Here is a 23,074-nt window from a genome sequence, read left to right on the forward strand (position 1 = left end):
TATATATATATATATATATATATATATGTATATATATATATATGGCATAATCGCGTTGACACACCGGTTCTCTTCAGATAACTGAAGTTAAGCAACATTGAGCCTGGTTAGTCCCAGATGGGTGATCATTTGGAAATTCTAGGCACTCTATGTGCTCTCCGCTTATCTCGGCACTTGTTCCCAGTCGTCCTGTACATACTAATCACTTGCCACTGGTATTTAACAATGTCGACTCAGGAGAGATGTGGTTGGAGATTGCACACATCCTGCCACAAAAATTTCACGCGCAGGCAACCCCTTTGTAAGTATCCATAGTCAGTCAAAGACTGAAGGAGCCTTTATATTTATATTTATTTATGTTTTGAGTGTTCAGAAGTCGGGACTAATGAAGACAACAAGGTTGTTAGATAGTGCTCAATAAAAAGAGCAAAATAGTTTTTTTTATTATTTGAGGATAAACAGTTACATATGGTCACTACAAATAGCCATCTGTTTCAGCGACTATATGTAATTGTTTATCCTGAAATAATAAAATATATATATATATAAAACTTATATGTATATTAACTATTTATATATATATATAATGGACTCTTTCTGTCGATTTTGATTGTATGAGGTTCTGCCACAACAACTAAATTGTTCAGAAATCCACATGGATGATTTGTTTATAGTGGTGAAGGCTTTGTGTAGAACCAACCATACTTTTTGGTATTACTACTAACCTTTGTCGGTGCAATGGCTGCCGCAATACAGAACATACAGAAGGCTGGAGGTTTTACATCAGAGTTTTTCCTTCTATATGCATATCTTAACGAAGACTGTGGGTCCATCTCTCCCAGTGAATTAATGCGCCCCCAGATAGCAAGCTGGAAACTTATACGAATTGGCACAATACATACAGCATCTCGCCTTCCCAAATGGTCACTCATCTGGTACTGGCCATGCTTATCATTGCTTAACTTTGGTTATCTGGCAAGAACTAGTGTGTCAACGTTATTGTGCTGTATCTTATTGAAAATTTATTCAAATTTAAAAAAAAAACAAAACAAAAAAACTTATAAACTCTAAGGAAAGTATACAAAGTTTTAATTAATAAACAAGAAAAAACTTATTCCTTGGAGTTTTCGAAGAATGCAATTCTTCTCATCGGAGGAAAATGTTTACAAAATATACAATAAATTTTGCAGGTAAATGCATTAAATATTATATTTGCATAAGTCTTCCAGCTTATTTTTTATTTTAGTATTATTTTAGGAAGATATTAAGTGCTTGAACACATTTAAAAATGTATTCCTATTTAGAAAAGATAGGAATATTTTTTGCAGCGAGTGGCACGTATTCCTTGTCAAACATATCTAGGTAGGATGATAAAGCTCTACTCAGAAGGAGCTTAAATTGAACAGAAAGGGTAATATTTGGTTTACGAATAGAAAAATGTAAACTCCAAATGACAAAAGTCTATATTCCAAATTCCAAGATGTTGACCATCTTACCGTTTATTTTATTTAAGTATGTTGAAATGCACAATACTTGACAGCGCCTGTTTCGTATTGCTGAATCATTCGTGTAATTATGTCAATTTTTTTTACATTTATTCTGCCCTTAACTCATCAGAAGAAAATCAAATTTAAAAGAAAATAAAGGAATATGGACATGATTACAAAATCTGAGAATTGGAAGAGAAATTCCAATTATTTTTCAATTTGTTACGCCATGTTTGAATTTTATTAAATTAATTTTAATGGTAGAAATATAAGCTGAAACATATTTCCCCATAAACATCTCTCTCTCTCATATATATATATATATATATATATTTATATTTAAATAAGGGGGTAGTCACCAACAATGTGTATTTTTTAACATTATTTTATTATTCCGTGTCTTGGTTTTTCATTGAGAATTATGTTTGGATCATTGTAATAATGTTTTTAAATCATTGAAAAATCGTTTTTTACGCGTTTCAGACGTTCTGTCCTCGTCAGAAATTATTTTCAAATATTTAAATATACATCTTTATTTAAATATACATCTTTCTTTCGTTGGAATTTCTTAACCCATTTGATATATATATATATATATATATATATATATATATATATATATATATATATAAAGAAATAAAAATTACAATAAGTTTACCAAGGTAATCAAAATGGTAAACTTAAAATATATTATAAATATTAAAGAGTTAATATTTACAAGTGAAGTATTCTCAACCAGATGTAAAAGCTCAATAAAACCGAAAAGGAAATAGAGCTTATAATATGAACAAATGATTAATAAAACATGTTAAAAAAAAACATCTTGAAAAAGAGTTAAAAACATATTTAATTTTAAAAAAGGAAGCACAAGATAAGTGGATAGTCCACTTATCTTGTGCTCCCTTTTTTAAAATCAAATATGTTTTTAACTCTTTTTCAAGATGTTTTTTTAACATGTTTTATTAATCATTTGTTCATATATATATATATATATATATATATATATATATATATATATATATATATATATATATATATATACACAGTGTATCACAAAAGTGAGTACACCCCTCACATTTCTTCAAATATGTAAGTATATCTCTCCATGGGACAAAACTGAAAAAAAATGATTTTTTGACACATTGATTTAGCTTTTAATGGCTATATTTTGAGTTATTTTAAGGGGAAAATAAATTAACTCTGTTACATATGCTGCAGACAGACTACTTTTCATTGTGTCAAAAAATCATTTTTTTTTCTGTGTTGTCCTATGAAGAGATATACTTAAATATTTCAAGAAATGTGAGGGGTGCACTCACTTTTGTGATACACTATATATGATAAAAAATGGAGGTGGAAAGACCTAAAAATTCGACGTTTCGCCCATTTAGTGCAGGCTTTTTCAAGAGTAAAAATGTAAAATGCTCATTGCACATTTTTACTATTGAAAAAGCCCGCGCTAAATCGGCGAAGCGTTGTCAAGTTTTTACGTCTTTTCAAATCCGTTTTTAGTCGCGTATAAGCGACTCTATAAGTCATTCCGTCGGTTTGTCGGTCGGTCCATAACACTTTTGTGCTTGCCCTTTTTGGTTAAGATCAAAGGTCTGTTGTTAATAGATGTTGTTTTTAGCTTTTTAAGCTTTTTTTGGCCTTTTGGCCAAGATCAAAGTGTAGTATCTGTCCAGCAGATACTGCACTTAAGATAATTTGTACCAGTCAATGGAGGGGAAACCCTCCCCCTTTTAGGGGAGCTGGTTTTTACCTCACATTAAAAACGGCCTTGTGCCTAATTTGCTCAGTGGGGGAGCAAATAAATACCATCTGTCCAGCAGATTCTGCAAGCAAAGACCAGATGTGGGGGCAACCCCGCATACCTGACCTTTAACCAGCTCCCATTTCCCACCTCTCGGGAGCTGGTCCCCTTTTTGCCTTCCCCCTCCTTTCACTCCTCACATTAAAAATTGGCCTTGTGCCTAATTTGCTCGGTGGGGGAGCAAATAAATACCATCTGTCCAGCAGATACTGCAAGCAAAGACCATATGTGGGGACAACCCCACATATAAGACCTTGGTCAATGTGGGAACAACCTTCATACCAATTGTCACTATCCAGCTTCCCTACTCCCCGGGAAGTTGGTCCCCATTTCCCCTTCACTCCTCACATTAAAAATCGGCCTTGTGCCTAATTTGCTCGGTGGGGGAGCAAATAAATACCATCTGTTCTTACTACATGCTGTACTTATGTTTTAACTTTGTGATATAAAGTGGGGGATCACTTTTTCTGTATTAATTTAATGTGAAATGATCACCCACTTTACAACCAGTCAGTCTAAAAGCCATTTAAGTCATTCTTCAGATCATTCAAGTTGTTTTTGAAGGATTCCAGTTATTTTTAAGCATTCAAGTCATTCTTAAGGTCATTCAATTCATCCTTAAGTTCATTAAAGTCATTCTAAGTCATTTACTTTTTATTTATTTAAGTCATTTCAGCTCATTTTTCGGTCATTAACACAACACATACCTGAATTATTTACGAACATTTATTTTCATGATCCAGCCGGCATTTTCAGAGATTACACGTTTTCACATCTTAGCTGCATGAAATGACGCCGCCCCTTGCGCCATGGAGACCAACTCTTGAGTCGTCCGTTCTCTCTGATGTCCAGCTAGTGACTGCCTAGAATCTCCCCTAATCTACATTTAATCACGTATTACGTCTCTCAGACCAACAGCTGATGTAACCCCAATCTAGTTATTTGTTTATGCAAACCAAAAATAATGTTTACATCTATTTTTTATTTTCACATTCCTTTTGTGATATTATTATATTATATGCCAATCATTTTTTTCCAATTTAATTGTTTATTTTTCTAATCATAATAATTGATCCAGCGACCAGCCATAGCTCGAATCAACTAGTAGTAGAGTAGTAATAATAATAATAATAATAATAAGAAGAGCATTTAAGCAAAATTGGGATGACAAAACATCTCATGGGACTAACGAAGAAAAATACGATTCAATTTTTTTTTTCTTTTTCTTGTTTAAAAGTTAAAATCTTTTTTATTAATTCCGGACCGTAAAAGGTTCATCTTCAGAGAGTGAAAGAATTCTATTGCCTGTTTTTTTTTAATTTTTTTTTTATTGCAAGTAAAATCCTTGTGTTATGTCCAAGGCATGCTGCTGCTGCTGCTGCTGATAAACACACGAGGTGTCAGTGAACTCTTCATTTGCGAGCTGTTTTTAGTGTGGGTTTACTTAAAGCTATAAAATTGGAATTAAAGCTCTTGAAAGAATGATTGAGAATTTAAAAACTTTGAATAAACAGCTAAAACTGTTTTTAGAACAAGTTAAAGATGCAAAAAATATTTTATCAAAAGAAGGAAGAAAAAAAACATTCAGTTTCTTTCTTTATTTTTGTGCATAAAAAAAACTCTGAATATATTGCGTTCGGTACCATTTGCAAATGAGATTCAATTGCCTGTTTATTGACCAATTCCAATTCTCATTAACATTTTTAGAATTCAGGCCTGAATTCACAAAGAAGTTGGGCCAACTGTGGGTCCAGGAAAAAGACACAGCAACATTTATTTGTGAAATGTCTTATGAGAACCTGAGCCCAATTTGGATGAAGGGAGGACAAAAACTGGAGGCAGACGACAAATATGAAATAATCACAGATAAACACGTTCAGAAATTAATTATTCATGACGTCACTTTTGAAGACGCAGCCGATTATACTTGCATTTTTGGTGAAACATCAACTTGGGCGAAACTGATTGTTGAAGGTGAGTCTCTAGGGGAGCCAAAAAAAAAAAAAAAAACCAAACCAGTAAATATTATAATAATTTAGTATTAATAAAAAATGAGTATGTTCAGAGTTATTTCCCTTGAATTATATAGTGTAACAGGAAAATGAACTCTAATTTTAAACTGATTGTGGAAGGTGATTTTTTAGCAACAAGCTGATAAATATTATTTGACATTATTTTTGATAAAAATTGTTAGCTCAGTATATTCAGGAGTTATTTCCCCTTACTCCAAAACATATTCAGGAGTTATTTCCCCTTACTCCAAAACCCTCTTCTCAAATATTTTTTATACTTATCAGCCACTATTTACTAATGCCAAAGACTCTTAAGAGTAAATGGTAATAAGATTATCAATTCGATGCTAATACTTATCCTTGAATGGCATTGGGCCTCGGTAAATCTTAACCAACGTTGGGCGAAACTGATTATTGAAGATTATTGAAGAGTGAGACAAATAAACTGATGAATACTATTATAATTTAGTTTTTCATTAAAATGACGATAGCGGTTCAGTATATCAAGAGTTACTTCCTCTAAGTTCTACAGCACAACGGAGAATGAACTCTACTTTTAAACTGATCTCTGAAGGTGAATTTCTTTGGGGGGGAGGGAAACAAACTGACAAAAATTATTATAATTTAATTTGTAGTAAAAATTAGTAATCGCTTTATTATATTCATGTGTAATTTCCATTGAAACACATTCAGGTTATCTCCCCTGAATTATACTGTGATAGTGGTTAAGTGGATGAGATGGACGGATGACTAGGTCTGCCAATTTCGAATCCAGTCAGTTCCACAGTACCATTTCCACTTAGGGATGTTGGCAACCTTCACCAGGTCCCTTTTGCAAGAAAGCCAATTACAAAATAAAGTACCCTGTTGATTCGGAAAAATATATTTTATTTATTTTACAGTTGAAAAAGTTCATTTACTGAAGCTCTGCACTATGTGCTAATTCTCCTAAAACTACAAATGACATTTTACATTTTTTGTGGTTATGATTGCATATATATATATATATATATATATATATATATATATATATATATAGTCATCCACATACAGTCCTGTTTTGTTGTATCACAACTCATCAGTGCAGCTAGACCAGCACCTTTCCCTAGCTGGGAATTGAACCTACAACTTTACCTTGATAGTCAGCAGTTCTAACCATCGGCCTATGGGATCGGTGCTTGCAAAGGACCTCAACAAATGTCAATTTGAAATAAACATTCGCCCACTGCTTTTACAGTGCTCGGGCTGCTTGTTTATTTACAAACAGCAAGATTTTTCTTAACACAATTCCTGATTTCGATACAATTACGAATCATAAGATTTATAAATCTTTAAATATTTAACTATAGTTTTTTTTTTTATTTTTTCCCCGATTATCGTAAAAACATGTTAAATGTGTATATATTTTATCAAACGTAAAAACATGTTAAATGTGTATATATTTTATCAAACGTAAAAACACACTTGTGGGGGAGGATGATCTATAGACTTTCATTTTACAGTGGAACCCTGATATAAAAGACCCGGATATAAGAGAGATTTTCTCTAGTCCCAAATTAGAGCCGGTGTTGATGTACAGAGTAACCCGGATATAAGAAAGATTCAGGAGCTTGACAATAAGTCTCTAATATCCGGGTTACACTGTAGTTTCAAAATCAATAAATATTTATTATTTTAACATTACTACCAACAATGGAAGATTTTGTTTTAAACAAAATCACATAAAAAAAAAGACAATTAAAAGAATCGTTTTTGGCATCGGAAAATAGGCACAAATTTTTCCAATACCCCAAAACGTTCCAATTTTTCCGATTTACATTCCAATTAATCGTCCCAATACAGATACACACACACACACACACACACACACACACACACACACATATGATTATCCACGGACACCTGCCTTGCTCTTTTATGGTTTATCGGCATGGCTGAATCCAGCAAAATTAAAAATTGGGACCTCGGTAACTGTAGTTGAGAACTCTTAGCAACATTATCCGAGGGAAACATCAAACTCTTAGCAAGATTATCCGAGGGAAACATCATACAATTGTGTTATCACTTTGAAAAGGGATATTCAACCAAATGTTAGCATATGAATATACTAGCAGGGAGATCCGACGTTGCCCGGGATTGAATGATGATCAACGAATATTTCACCACTCCCATATTTTTATGACCATCGAAATCGTTGAAATAGATCATTTCTCAATCAAATCGATTGACTGCCTGCTCTTATAGTGACGTGAACGAATATATATATATATATATATATATATATATATATATATTTCACTTTGACTTTCCATGTCTCACTGACTTTAGCAAATAGGGTGCATACCTTTATAACTATTTGCTAACATTTTCACTCCTCTGATGAGATGGTAGACATCGAAACCCTATAGGTTAAGGAGATAAACTTTCTAAAACATTCTTTGTCTTGCTTAGAATAATAAAAATTCTTTGATATGAAACTCAACCACTTCATTTCATTTCAATGAGAGTTTTTTGAAATTCATTGAATTACAATTTAATATATATATATATATATATATATATATATATATATATATGTTGTTTGTTTTGGTTTTAGCGATATGTTTGGAATAAATTCAATTATTTATGAAAGCGCATTTTTTACCTAAATGCGAGCTGGGAATAATTTTCCCTTTAACCAATTTGGTACCCCCACATGGGGAACGGTATATATATTATTTTATTACATTTTAAAAATTACATGTATATATATATCGGCATATAAGATGACCCTTAAAGTTAAAAAATCATCTTTAAAAACCAATATTTCATAAGATACCGGGTGTTGCAATCTTTAGCCTAGACTTAACAAACATGGTTTCGTGATTTAGCAGTCGTTTTATACAACCGATTTATGATAAATTTATTAAAATTTGCTCCAATTTTGTACCTCGTCTTATCTGACAGTAGCCTTATACGCCGAAATGTACGGCATATATATTATTTATAATCCGAATTTTATTATGTTTATGTAATTGGGAATTCGGTAACCGTTCACATACCAATAAATTTTAAGTCAATATAAAGTGACTCAATTCGTAATCTTCAAGATTACCAGTTTTTGTAATCGAGCATTCATATATTATTTTCACAAAAACAAGACAACAAAAGTTGGATTGATAGCAACAAGTAGTGTATTTTCATTGTTCCTTACAAATGTTTCGCGACCATTCGGACAATTTCAAACCTTATATCGTCTGAAAATACTCACAAGTACGGCCTCTCGTCAAACGTATGGAAAAAAAACAACACTTTTTTAATGAATAATATGGAATCCATTTCCCTTTTTAAGGAAAACTATGCGATAAAAGATTTATCTACATTTCTTCCTTCAGAGGAAATTTGTTATCTTGTTTTTGTGAAAATAATATATATATATATATCCTCGTTGAATTATCAGTCATGCAAAGAAATTTTTTAAAAGCGGTCAATTTTTTAAAATTTTGACCCCTATTTTGATCCCTGAACATTTATTGTTTGGGGCTCAAATCAAGTTATTAAGTTAGATCCATGTCCAAGGAACCTATATCTAAAATTTCAAGTGTTTAGACCCAAAATTGGCGGAGGAGTTTGGTAGAGTTCTTAAAGGTCAAATCGTTGAACTTTGACCCCTTAACAGCCAAAAAATGGATTACAAAGATTTTCCCAAATCTCAGTACCCTGTATATCAAATTTCGAGTCTGTAGACTAAAAATTGACAAAGTTATTGCGTAGGGAAATGTACACACACACACACACACACACATATAAATATATATACAGACACACAGACACGTTCACTTTTATATATATATATCCTCGTTGAATTATCAGTCATGCTTTACTTACTGATGTACTTAACCTTTCTAGCTTTTGTACCGCACTTCACAAAGAAGCTCTGCGACACAAGAGCCAAGGAAAATGAAACGGTGACATTTGCGTGCGAATATTCCGAAGGAAATGCGCGACCAATTTGGCTGAAAGGCGGACAGCAATTGCGACTGACGAAAGATAAAAAGTATCTCATGCTTACAGACAAAAAACTTCATAAACTTGTCATTCGTGACGTCACGGAAGAGGACAGCGGCGTCTATACTTGTATTTATCGGGAGGCGTCGACTTGGGCCCAGCTGACAGTTGGAGGTGAGTGGTCGCGCAATGAACGACGCGGGTAAAGATTTGCGAGTGATATGACTTTGGAAGTATTAGGAATATTAGATGATGAAATAATCTTAACGATTCGCGCCTCCATTTAACTTCCGGTTGTCCCTCTAATATATATATATATAATGTGTATATATATTATTATATATGGTGTATATAATGTTATTTTAACAACGTTTCGGTCGATGTAACCTTTGACTTTTTTTAAGTGTATCTTGTCGAACTTTGGAAGGTTTCTGCCGAACTCGGGAGTCTTGACGGAATTTCGAACGGAACCCTTTAATTACTTCACGGGGGTAGCATGCTCTTGTTCCGTTAGCCATGACTAGACAGAGGTCCTAAGTAATTCGCAATTGCTGAGTTCGCAAAAACCTTCCCATGTTAGACAAAATATACACCTGAAGAAGGTCGGAGGTTATATCGACAGAAACGTAATGAAAATGACACTCAAGATGAGAACAGTAGTCCGGTTAATCCAAATAATCAATCCTCATTTCAAAAATTCCGAAAAATTCCGAAACGTTATATTTATATTTATTTTATATTATTTTTAATTTCGAGAAGTAGAAGAGATACTTCTGAAAATTGATATATATATATATATATATATATATATATATATATATATATATATATATATATATATATATATATTATATTATATAATTTAAAGGAGATTAGAACAATAGTCTAAAGAGCTGAGTGTATTTCAATGTAACAGTGAAATTACTAGTTTAATTGAAATACAGGAAAGAGAAAGTGTTCGTTGTAATTTAGATATATAATAAGCTCGATAGGTAAATATCCTAGAGCTAATTCAATATTAAGTAATGTGATTGATAATTTAAAATTTAAAAATCAAATTATAATTAAATTAAAAATCCGTTTCATAAGAAGGAACAACAACGTACATATAATTGATTTTGTTGTTGTTCCTTCTTATGAAACGGATTTTTAATTTAATTATAATTTGATTTTTAAATTTTAAATTATCAATCACATTACTTAATATATATATATATATATATATATATATATATATATATATATATATATATATATATATATATATATATATAAACGAAGCAACACATATATTTATATTTTATGTAATTATTTTATATTTATTTTATTTTATTTTTTCGGTACTTGTTCATATAAAAAATTATTTTCAAGAAAAATATTTTAAAATCTTTATGATGTACGTACTTGTCACCGCACGAAGATGTCATATTTAAAAAATCACGTAAATCGATCAAGTATGTTTTTTTATTTAAGAAAATCAAATTTTATGACACATTTTATCGAAGGATTATTGCGCCATCTTAATTATAAATGATCAGAAAAATAAGATTAACAAGGGCAGACAATCGATTTTGAAAAAAAAAAAATTTCACCCTCGAAAAATCCTTTGAAGTTACCACTTTTTGGGGTTTTGGGGGGCGCTGAAAACGAAAGATTGGAAAGAAAACTAGACGGCACATACACCCATATGCTACGAAGAGTATTAATCTATATATGTTTTTTTTTGGCAAAATCATTCCACTAAGCAGCAACTTTATGGCAACCTACCTGCCATATCTAATACCATCAGGGAAAGACGCCTATGATTTGCCGGCCACTGTCTAATGAGCAAGCATGAATTGGTGAATGATGTATTGCTATGGACTCCACGACACGCACGCGCAAGCAAAGGACGACCTAGATCCACGTACATCCAGCAAATAGCACACGACGCCAACTGTGAACCTTAAGATCTGAGGCAGCTGATGGACGACAGGAAACTCTGGAGAGGAAGTGTCACATTGGTCCGGGCAAGGAGCCCGTCCTGATGATGATGATGATGATAATGACGACGACGAAAACGAAAATAACGCTTATGAACACAATTTAACGTAAAATGAGCACCCACACGTTGACCGCCCCCCCCCAATCTAATAAAAATTCTGTGTTTACATTTGGCGGGGAGATGTTGTGATTTGATTTTCTTAAATTTTTTTTTTTTTTTTAAATATTTGATCGATTTAAGTAATTTTTGGAATATGATATCTTCGTACGGCAACAGGTACGTACATGATAAAGCTTTTTAATAGATTTTTTTGGAAATTTTATTTTTTTTATTATTAAAGGCCCAATTGTAGACGAGCACCTTTTTTTCATGTTTATGTTATAACATTATTCGGTAAAAATATAGATATAGATCGTTGAACGCGTAAGACGTGCGCGTTAGTCTTTGCATTCAACCCATGCTTGAAAAAAAAAAAAATTAAATAAATGCACAAAAATTTCGCACAAAAATTTCGCACAAAAATTTGCGCTCGCGGCTTGCACTTTTGTCCGCCATAACCTGATTGATATTTTGTTAACCTTTGTAGAACCAAAACCCGAATTCACTCGGGAACTTTCTCCAATCCACGCAAAAGACTATGAAACGGTGACATTCGTCTGCGAGTTGAACAGCGATGATTTAAAACCAATATGGAAAAAGGGTGAGCAACAGTTGAGGTTGACCGCAGACAAAAAATATCAAATGATCACCGATAAAAGAGTCCAGAAACTTGTTATTAATGACGTCACCGAAGAAGATATCGGAGAGTACTCGTGTATCTATCGTAGTGCCTCAACTATGGCAAAATTGATGGTCGGAGGTGAGTGCGTTTAAAAAAAAAAAAAAAAAAAAAAAAAAAGATATATTTGTCCTGTGTCCAGACGTCAAAAATGTCGAAAAATGTCAAAAAAAAAAAAAAAAAAAAAAAAAAAAAAAGGGAATGTCTTATGCGATCGGTGTCTCTTTGTATTTCTCTTTCTCTATCTCTGTCCGGGATCTTTTTATCGTTGTGACGTCTCTTTAAAAAAAAAAAAAAATTTAAATGATATAGTCGTTCTGTGTCCCGACGTCAAACGTGTTGGAGAAAAAAAATTATATATATAGCAAATAGGAAATGCAATCAATGTCTCGTATTTCTCGCTGTCTATCTCTCTCCAGAATCTTTTTCTTTTGTGACGTCTTGGAAGTGAGTGCGCAAAGAATATATATTTATATATATACGCCCTGTGTCCAAACGTCAAAAGTGTTTTAAAAAAAAAAAAAAAAAAGGAAAAAGTCCTATGCAATCAGCGTCTTTTTGTATTTCTCGCTTTCTATCTCTCTCTCCGATATTTTTTTTTTTTTACTGTTGTGATGTTTTTTTTTCTTTTTTTTACCGTCTCAACTACAGCCAAGTTGGATATTATTCAATGTCCAAAGCTTAAAACAACCACTTTCACATTGTCTCTATCTATTTGTCAAACATGCTATCTCTAACTCTATATGCTATTTTTTTCTTTGAAAGCAGACGGTTTTGAAATTAATTAAGTAGGGAGTTGAGCAGCGAGGTGTCTATCTGCATTACATTTAGACTTTGGCATGCTAGTATAGCCATTGCATCGCTCTTGTTCATGAATGCATACATAAACTTCAAATTTTTGTTGATGTATTAGCAAAGAATACAAAGGAGATAGGATTAGAAATAAACCAAGAGAAAACAGTATGTATGTATGTATGTATGTATGTATGTATGTATGTCTACAGCTAAATCACAGTTTAACCTAAAAATGGCGTTTCACAAGAGAACTACCATGGGGCCTTCCAGAAGTTGTTGGAATGGTACCAGTGCATTGCAGCCGGAGGAGATTACTGGTCATGTTGCAATTAGTTAAATATTACTGCATTACATATGCATAAATAAACTTCAAGTTTTTAATATATTAGCAAAGAATGCTAAGGAAACTCCAATCTCTGGTCCCACCCCATCGCCAATCTTTCACGAAAAACACCCGTCTAGCTGAATCCACTGTGAAAAATTTCCCCCACTTTTTATCTGTGCCTAAATCAAAACGTGGATTCCATAAACAAAACTTCTTTCTTAGAACTGCACGCCCGTGGAACTTTGTTCCCTCTGCCTGCTTCCCACCTGACTACAACTTGGATATCTTCAAGTCTAACGTTAACAAATTCTTAATGAACCGCCCCCTTAAGTAAACACTTCATCAAGTCTCCACACTAACGTAATGTACACGCAATAACCCTTATCCCTGAGTGGCTTCGGGCCTTGATAAGTGGTGACCACCGTGTAAAAAACAAAACGAAATAAAAACAGTATGTATGTATGCAGTTAAATCACAGTTTAACTTAAACATGACTATTCACAGTAAACCCATCAAACAGGCCAACCAATTCATTTATTTAGGGCATAAACTGACTTTCTACAGTGATCACGAGACGACATTGAAATACAGAATCGGGCTCGGTTGAGCGGCTTTCTAAAATCAAAAAGGGTACCGAGAACTGTTACGGTAAAAGTTTAGGTATTTATTTGCTTCCCCGCGAAAGCAAATGTGACACAAGGTCGTTTTTAATGTGGGGTTAAACCAGCTCCCCTAAAAGTAGGGTAAAAAGGGGGCACTCTGGTTGGTACCAAAAATAATAATTGTCCCAGTATAGAGGGTTTCCCCTCCCATTGACCGGAACAAATTAGCTTAAGTGCAGCATCTGCAGAACAGATACTACACTTTGATCTCGGCCCATAGCCAATCGCATCGACGTGTTTCAAAATCACTTTAGGCCTTTCATTACAGCACGTCGCTTGCTCGAATAAAACGAAATACCCACCCTCCGTCAAACTACTTCCCTACCCCCTCTATTTGATAAAATCAAAAGTAAAACCCTTAAACATTTTGGCCATGTCAAACGATCAACCACTGGTCTGTCAAAGTTATGGGTCTGTCAGAAGGCAAAATAGACAGAAGAAAGCCAAGGAGAAAGTGGAGAGGAAATGTTTTTGATTGGGCATCCATCAACGAACTTGCCCTGGATCGGAAGGAATGACGAAAAATAAGTCACATGGGTACGCAATCCGCACCAAGCGGAAGATGCGACTCATGATGATAGTTATGGAAGCAGGAAACAGGAAGGAAATTCCAAAGTCTAACAGCAGAAAAGAAACTATTAGAAGCAGAAGACTTCCCAGCATTTAGGAGGCTTTACATCGAAGGGGTGGGATTTCGCTGCTTGTCGGGTTAATCGGACATATGTATCATGGGGGGGGGAGGCACAAGTGTTATTAATTCCATGATGAGCACGTTTCATTAAAATACTTGTGAAATAGACACATGCGGTGATGAGACAGAGGTTGGAGCTTGGCTGTTAGTGTGGAACTGATTAGATTTGAGACTCTTGTTTTGGACTCTAAGAGCGAGAGCCTAGTGGCAGAAACGCCAGCGCAGATGCGGTAACAATATTCCGTGCATGGGCCGGGTGGCAATTTTCTAGCATGGTAGAGGGAGCCCACTTTCTTTGCAGCAACCTTGGCAATGTTCTCAATGTGTTTATTCCAATTTGTATATAATAAAACAAACGAACTGCTTTCATATTTCGTTTTCTCTTCTCTCTTTTCTTGAATCTCTTGAATGTGCCTGGAACTTTCTCTTGTCTTTCAGTCTTTTACTCCAAGCTTTTTTTTTTTTATTGTATTCATTCTCTGTCAGCTGTGTCTGTTCAGGTATGTATTTTGTCCGAAGTCTTTTTCCAGCCACTGTCTTCTTTTGCAAACTGTATTTCGTTGTTGTTGCCTGCTTTGTGACGTAGAACATGTAGTTTGATTTTTGTAAATGATGTTTTGTTTTGGGGATGACTCCTCCATGAATGCCTCCATATTCAAACATGCCCACACATCCAAATGAATGAAAAACAAACAAACGAAACAAAAACGAAACCCATTTAACTCTAAACAATATAAGTTAATGAAATAATGATTAATCTATGTTAAAAAGTTTAGATTTACAAAATTTATTGATTTTCTGGAATTCATTAATTTTCTGAAATTTTAAAAACTTCATTAATTTACAAAATTTATTACTTTAAAAATTTCCTTAACTTTAAAGACTTCCTTAACTTTAAAGACTTTCTTAGCTTTAAAAACTTTCTTAGCTTTAAAAACTTTCTTAGCTTTAAAAACTTTCTTAGCTTTAAAAACTTTCTTAGCTTTAAAAACTTTCTTAGCTTTAAAAACTTTCTTAGCTTTAAAAACTTTCTTAGCTTTAAAAACTTTCTTAGCTTTAAAAACTTTCTTAGCTTTAAAAACTTTCTTAGCTTTAAAAACTTTCTTAGCTTTAAAAACTTTCTTAGCTTTAAAAACTTTCTTAGCTTTAAAAACTTTCTTAGCTTTAAAAACTTTCTTAGCTTTAAAAACTTTCTTAGCTTTAAAAACTTTCTTAGCTTTAAAAACTTTCTTAGCTTTAAAAACTTTCTTAGCTTTAAAAACTTTCTTAGCTTTAAAAACTTTCTTAGCTTTAAAAACTTTCTTAGCTTTAAAAACTTTCTTAGCTTTAAAAACTTTCTTAGCTTTAAAAACTTTCTTAGCTTTAAAAACTTTCTTAGCTTTAAAAACTTTCTTAGCTTTAAAAACTTTCTTAGCTTTAAAAACTTTCTTAGCTTTAAAAACTTTCTTAGCTTTAAAAACTTTCTTAGCTTTAAAAACTTTCTTAGCTTTAAAAACTTTCTTAGCTTTAAAAACTTTCTTAGCTTTAAAAACTTTCTTAGCTTTAAAAACTTTCTTAGCTTTAAAAACTTTCTTAGCTTTTAAATTATTAATTTAATTTAAGCCATTCATCTGTTTTAAGAAATTTCACTTAAAAAGCTTAATTTTAAAAAAATTATTATTTTTAAGAAAATTATCATTTTTAAGAAATTATTAATTTTAGGAAATGTATTATTTTTAAGAAATGTATTATTTTTAAGAAATGTATTGTTTTAAGAAATGTATTGTTTTAAGAAATGTATTGTTTTTAAGAAATGTATTGTTTTTAAGAAATGTATTGTTTTTAAGAAATGTATTGTTTTTAAGAAATGTATTGTTTTAAGAAATGTTTTGTTTTAAGAATGTATTGTTTTAAGAAATGTATGTATTTTTAGAAATGTATGTATTTTTAGAAGTTTTTTTAATTTTGAGAAAATACCTTACAGTTTATAATTTATACAGTAATTTAAATGTTTTTAATTTTTCTGCTTTCACTAATTTGAAACAAACATAGTAATTGGTCGAAGCTATAACAAATTATGTCCATTAGCCAATCAAAACATGACTGACAGAAAACTAAAGTAAGAACCAGAGCATGCAGATAAGACTTTTTTTTATTGCATAAAACCCAGTTTCTAATGAGTGACAGTAAGAGAACTTTTGAGTTTGAAAGAATAGCTCCTCTTCCCTTCACTAACATATTACTAAGAAAAATGGAAATGTCGATAATATCTAATATTTTCATGCGTTTTTATTTACATTTATTTACATTATGCTTTTTCCTTAAGCTTTTAGTGACTCGCAGGGAGACTAGACGTTACCCGGGATAAAATGAAAATCAACGAATGATTTTCTCTCTCATATTTTATTATCAAAATCAGTAAAATCGCTCACTTTTCAATCCTACCGCAGTGACTTAGACTATAATACATTGTAGTCTACATTGCACTGTAGAGAACCTACTGTTGATTTTATAAAGTTTTTTATATATAATGGCTTGAATTAAAGTTTAAAATGAAAAAGTCAAGTATCATGGTTCAATTGGGCTCTAAACAGAAACATTCATTTTGAACACGCCCCCGTCATATCAAAGAACCTACTGTTGATTTTATATGCCAGGTATTACTGCTTGTGCGGTGATAATGGCTTGGATTAAAGTTTAAAATGCAAAATTCAGATAACACGATTCAGTTGTTCTCTAAACAGAAACATTCATTTTGAAAACGCCCCTGTCATATCAAAGGACCTACTGTTGATTTTATATGCCAGGTATTACTGCTTGTGCGGTGATAATGGCTTGGATTAAAGTTTAAAATGCAAAATTCAGATAACACGATTCAGTTGTTCTCTAAACAGAAACATTCATTTTGAAAACGCCCCTGTCATATCAAAGGACCTACTGTTGATTTTATATGCCAGGTATTACTGCTTGTGCGGTAATAAAACTTCTCAAATGCACTTGTGATTAATTTATTTGTTGCGGACTATTATCTTCATCTTTTTTAGTTGTTGTTTCACGACGTTTCGGCCAATTATTTCTCTGGCCTTCGTCAGGTGGTAACCGCGACGGATAGGAACTCTGAATCTTCTAACTGCATTCACTGCAATTACTGCCTTCCATAGTTGTTGTCGTCTCACTGCGTTTTTGGTCAAGTGAGCCTCTGGCCGGCTTAGGCTAGGATTGAAATCACTATGTTCAGACATTTATAACCTGGAACCGTAGAGATTCAACGTCTCTATCCGCTGTGCCACGTGAAAATAGCTGTTTCGATCCTACCCAAAGCCGGCCAGAGGCTTACTTGGCCAAAACGTGGTGAGACGACAACAACTATGGATGCCAGTAATCGTTGAGAATGCAGTTAGGAGATTCGGAGTTCCTATCCCATCGCGGTTACCACCTGACAAAGGCCAGAGGAATAGTTGGCCGAAATGTGAAAGAACATCTTAGAAAGATGAGGATAATAGTCCGCAATAAAAAAATTAATCAAAAGAACGTTCACCCCTAACAAGGCATATCACCACTTGGACATAAGAGGCTACTATTTAGGACCATGCGTAGGAAAAATGAACAAGATGTTTGTTTACGTTACATTTAAACTTCTGCATATCATTTCAGCCAGGGAAGCAGGTAGCAGGAAGGGAATTCCAAAGTCTAGTTGTTCAAAGGAAGAAACTATTAGAATAGAAAGCATTCTGGCATTTAGGGACCTCAACAGCGAAGGGAATGAGATTTTATTTATTTATTTTTTTTTATTTTTTATTTTTTTTTTACAAGGGTGTCACCACTTATCAAGGCCCAGAGGCCACTCAAGGATAAGGGTTAATAGGTATACATTAGTCATTGTGATTTTAGCATAGTAAACAGTGGGAATTTTGAAACTTGGATTACTTAGGGGGACGATTCAATTAGAACTTGTTCACATTGGACTTTTACTTTTTTTTTTTTTCATAGGTATCAACTCATTATCAAGGTCAAAGAGGCAACTCAAGGATAAGGGTTAAAGAGTGTACAGTAGAAATTGGACAATATAATAATCATTAGTAATGAAAATTTGTTAAATTTGATAACTTATATTGCTAAGAGGGTTTGTCGGGGATATGTATGCCGAGGGGACACGCAAGTGCAACGAGTTCATCAGAGCACATTCCATTAAAATATTTGTAAAACCGACACGGAGATGCAATATTGTGTTCATAGGACTGGGGTTAGAGCCTAGTTGACAAAGCAGGACCTATTAGATTGAAAACTCTTTTTTTTGGACCCTATCTAAGAGGGAGAAGCTAATGGTAGATGCACCAGCCAAGATGTGGCAACAATACTCCATGCATGGGCGAATGGTTGCCTTGTAGAGGTACAGGATACTGTAAGGTGTGAGTAGTTTTCTAGTTTGATAGAGGGAACCCACCTTTTTTACAGCAGCCTTTGCAATGTCCTCTATGTATTTGTTCCAGTTCATATTGCCAGCAAATGTTTCACGAAAAACACCTGTCTAGCTGAAACCACTGTCAGTAATTTTCCCCACTCTTTATCTGTGCCTAAATCAAAACGTAGATTCCATGAACAAAGCTTCTTTCTTAGAACTGCACGCCTGTGGAACTCTGTTCCGTTTACCTGTTCCCCACCTGACTACAACTTGGATGTCTTCAAGTCCAACATAAACAAATTCCTGATGAATCGTCCCCTTAAGTAAGACACTTTATCAGATCTCCATTACTAACGATTACTACGATATTGTCCCATTGATTACTGTACACGCAATAAACCTTATCCCCAAGTGGCTTCCGGGCCTTGATAAGTGGTGACCTCCATGTAAAAAAAAAAAAAAAAAAAAAAAAAAATGTTAGGCTGAGGAGTTTGAAGGAAGAATTCTCAGGTAGGGTGTTATGTCATGGGTATATGCGGGCGGGGAGGCTTCTTGTAATTTTTAAAGGAGAGCAGCTTAGTCTTACTAGCATTAAATGTCATCATCCGTTTGCGACGCCATTCTACTACGGTCTTACGAATAATAAATACTTTTTCTTACAGAAGTAAAAACCGAATTTACGAAGAAACTGAACGAGATGAAAGTCAAAGAAATGGAATCGGCCACGTTCGTCTGCGAATTGTCCGAAGAAAACGTGAAGCCAGTTTGGTTGAAGGGAGGAGAACAATTGAAAGCCGGTAAGAAATATGAAATGATCACAGACAAGAAAACCCAGAAACTCATCATTCGTGACGTCACTGTCAAGGACAAGGGAGAGTACTCTTGTATTTATGGCGATACATCAACTTGGGCCAAACTCGATGTTCAAGGTAAGTCCTATTCGTAATCAGCATCATCATCATCAATGTGATTATAATGACCATCATCATCATCATGACCATGATAATGACTATCATGACCATCATCAGTATTATGACCATGATGATGATCATCATTATAATGACCATCATCATCATCATGACCATCATGATGATGATAATGACTATCATGACCATGATGATGATCATCATTATCATGACCATCATCATCATGACCATGATGATGATGATGACCATCATGACCATCATCATGATGATAATGACCCTCATGACCATCATCATCATCATCATCACCATCATGATCATCATCATAACCATCATCATCACCATCATGATCATCATCATAACCATCATCACCATCATGATCATCACCATCATCATCACCATCATGACCATCATAACCATCATCATGACCATCATCATGACCATCATCATCATGACCATCATCATGACCATCATCATCATCATCATGACCATCATGATGTGCGCATGTTGTCATCATCAGCAGAAAATTGCAGATTGCCTTGCGGACATTTTGTTATTTATTTTGTTGCGGATAACTAAAAACTTATGAAAGTCTTTTATCTGAAAATCTCCAAAGCAAATGCAGAGAGATGGGCTCACACACTCCTGATACTCCTGGTCAAGAGCTCAGAGACAAAAGTTACAGTTTAAGCAGCACAGTGGAAAATACTTTGGCTTTATTTCCTGCACCAATACTTGAAGTTTATTCAGAATATATATATATATATATATATATATATATATATATATATATATATATATTTGTAGTCATCGACATACAGTCCTGTTTCGTTGTATCACAACTCATCAGTGCCGCTAGACTAGCATCGCTCCCTAGCCAAGGATTGAACCTAGGACTGTCATGTTGACAGTTGGCAGTTCTCCCACTCGACCATGAAGGCAACGCCCATAAATAACTTGTCTATATATATATATATATATATATATATATAGTGACGGGATGATTCCAATATTTTTCCTGATTCTGATGTAATTACCGTTTCCACACTAAATTTTGGATTCCAATACACTTACTGATTCTGATTCTTCATAAATCTTTAAATATAACTATAAAGTTGCTGTTTGCCATGATTTGTGTAAAAACACGTGTTAAATGTGAGCGTATTTTCTCAAACGTAAAAATGCACTTGTGTGGAAGGTGATCTAGAGATTTTAGCGTTACTAGTATTTTAAAATTAATAAATATTTATTATTTTATTATTATTATCAGCAGTGGAAGATTTTGGTTTAAAAAAAAAATCAAATTTTTGGTTTAAAAAAAAAATCAAATAAAAAAGATAATTAAAAGAATGTACAAATTTTTCTAATACTGATTCCAATACCCCAAAAAGTTCTGATTTTTCCGATTCCTGATTCCGATTAATCATCCTAACACTAATATATATATATATATATATAGGAAAAATGGTAATTAGTAAAAACCTGAAGAGAGTGCTCAATACTATTGCAGAGCAAATATGTGTTTTATTTTAAAAATTTTTTATTTTTATTTATTTCTTATGTGTTTTATGGCTTTACAAAGCTGCCATTCACCCAGGCATGGAGTAATATTGCCGCATCGGGGATGGTGCATCTACTATTAGTCTCTCACTCTTAGACGAAATCCAAAAATAGTCTCAAATCTAATTAGTTCTTCACTAGTGACCAAACTACACTTCCTGTCCCCTCCCCACATGCACCTCTGTGCCTGTTTCAGAAGTACTTTAATGGAATTTATCATAATGAACTCCTAGCACTTGTGCCTCTTTTACATACATATCCCCAACTAACCCAAGCAAGAAAATTTCACCCCTTTACTGCTGAGGTCCCTAGATGCCGGAGAGCCTTATACGCTACTAGTTTTTTTCTCTTGGATTGCTAGATTTTGGAATTCCCTCCCTATTTCCTGCTTCCTTGACTGTAATAACTTGCAAATGTTATCTGAACAGACATCTCGCTTGTAGCAGACGAACTTGCAACAAGCACAGTAGCAGGAGCTAATTCTTGCGGTTCGAGATTTGAAATCCATTTTCTCCCTGGCTTGTCAAACCATATTTACGATCCAGCATCCTCGTCAGACCTTACAGAAAGGTCTGACGAGGATGCTAGATTGTAGATATGGTTCGGCAACCGAAACATGTGTAACTAAACAGATAAAATGGTCATAAAAAAATAAAACACACACACATATATAAGTAAAAACGTATGTGTGAGGATACTTCTAAACCTATATACTCAACAAATTTTTTAGATACAGACTTGAAATTTGGTATATAGGGTATTCAGCATGGGAAAAATTTTAATCGGTTTTCATTCGGAAAAAAGGGCTGCTCAGGGATCCAAATTGAAAAATTTGTATGTGGGGGGGGTCATCAGATTTTAATCTGCCTGTCAACTGTTTCATGACTGCGCATGCGGGAATGGTTCATATGACAGATTACTTATATTAAGAATAAGTAGGTTTGAAAAGACTTTTAAGCTTGCCTAATGGTTATCATACTTAATTCACTGTCTTTAGGTTTTGGTTTCTATCTCGGCTCGAATATTATTTTTTTTTACTTACTAGAAGTGAACTGTTTAGAAAAAACATAAGACTCGCATGCACATGTCTCAGTTTCTGTTTGAATTAAAATATAATATTAGTGCATATTTTATGATCGGGAAAGGTTGGGTGACCTGCTAGTATATATATATATATATATATATATATATATACCTTCTTTTTTTTTTTAAAAGATGGAATCGCCCGATCGGTGAAGACAAAATGCAAGCATCGGCGCACCATCCATTGTTTTTTTTTTTTTTTTTTTTTCTACATGGTGGTCACCACTTATCAAGGCCCGGAAGCCACTCAAGGATAAGGATTATTGCGTGTACAGTAATCAAGGGATAGTATTGCAGTAATCATTAGTATTGGAGATTTGATAAAGTGTTTTACTTAAGGGGGCGATACATCAGGAATTTGTTTATGTTGGACTTGAAGACATCCAAGTTGTAGTCAGGTGGCAGTTTTATAATTATATGTACTAACCTGACCATAACCTTCCTACCAGATTTCCAACTCAAATATTATGTCTTTCAAAATATTTTATTTCGGGAATGAGGCATCACTTTGTAAAACTTCCTTGGCCAAAAAAAAAAAAAAAAAAACCCTCCGATTTTTACGTCTTTTAAAAATCATTGTTTTAGTTTATTCA

The 23,074-nt window shown here is 33.6% G+C and overlaps 1 protein-coding gene across 1 annotated transcript in view; it reads left to right on the forward strand.

Moving 5' to 3' along the window:
• LOC145268689 (uncharacterized) overlaps positions 1-23,074 on the forward strand; it is a 1,072,728-nt gene that overhangs the window by 293,375 nt on the left and 756,279 nt on the right. Inside the window, exons 42-45 of the mRNA XM_080124201.1 lie at positions 5,008-5,274; positions 9,201-9,473; positions 11,870-12,142; positions 19,578-19,844. Of these exons, the coding sequence (XP_079980327.1) occupies positions 5,008-5,274; positions 9,201-9,473; positions 11,870-12,142; positions 19,578-19,844 (1,080 nt within the window). The remainder of the gene's footprint in view (positions 1-5,007; positions 5,275-9,200; positions 9,474-11,869; positions 12,143-19,577; positions 19,845-23,074) is intronic.

Source organism: Euprymna scolopes, chromosome 44, assembly GCF_053919585.1.
Source record: "Euprymna scolopes isolate OS-2025 chromosome 44, ASM5391958v1, whole genome shotgun sequence".
Lineage (NCBI taxonomy): Eukaryota > Metazoa > Mollusca > Cephalopoda > Sepiida > Sepiolidae > Euprymna > Euprymna scolopes.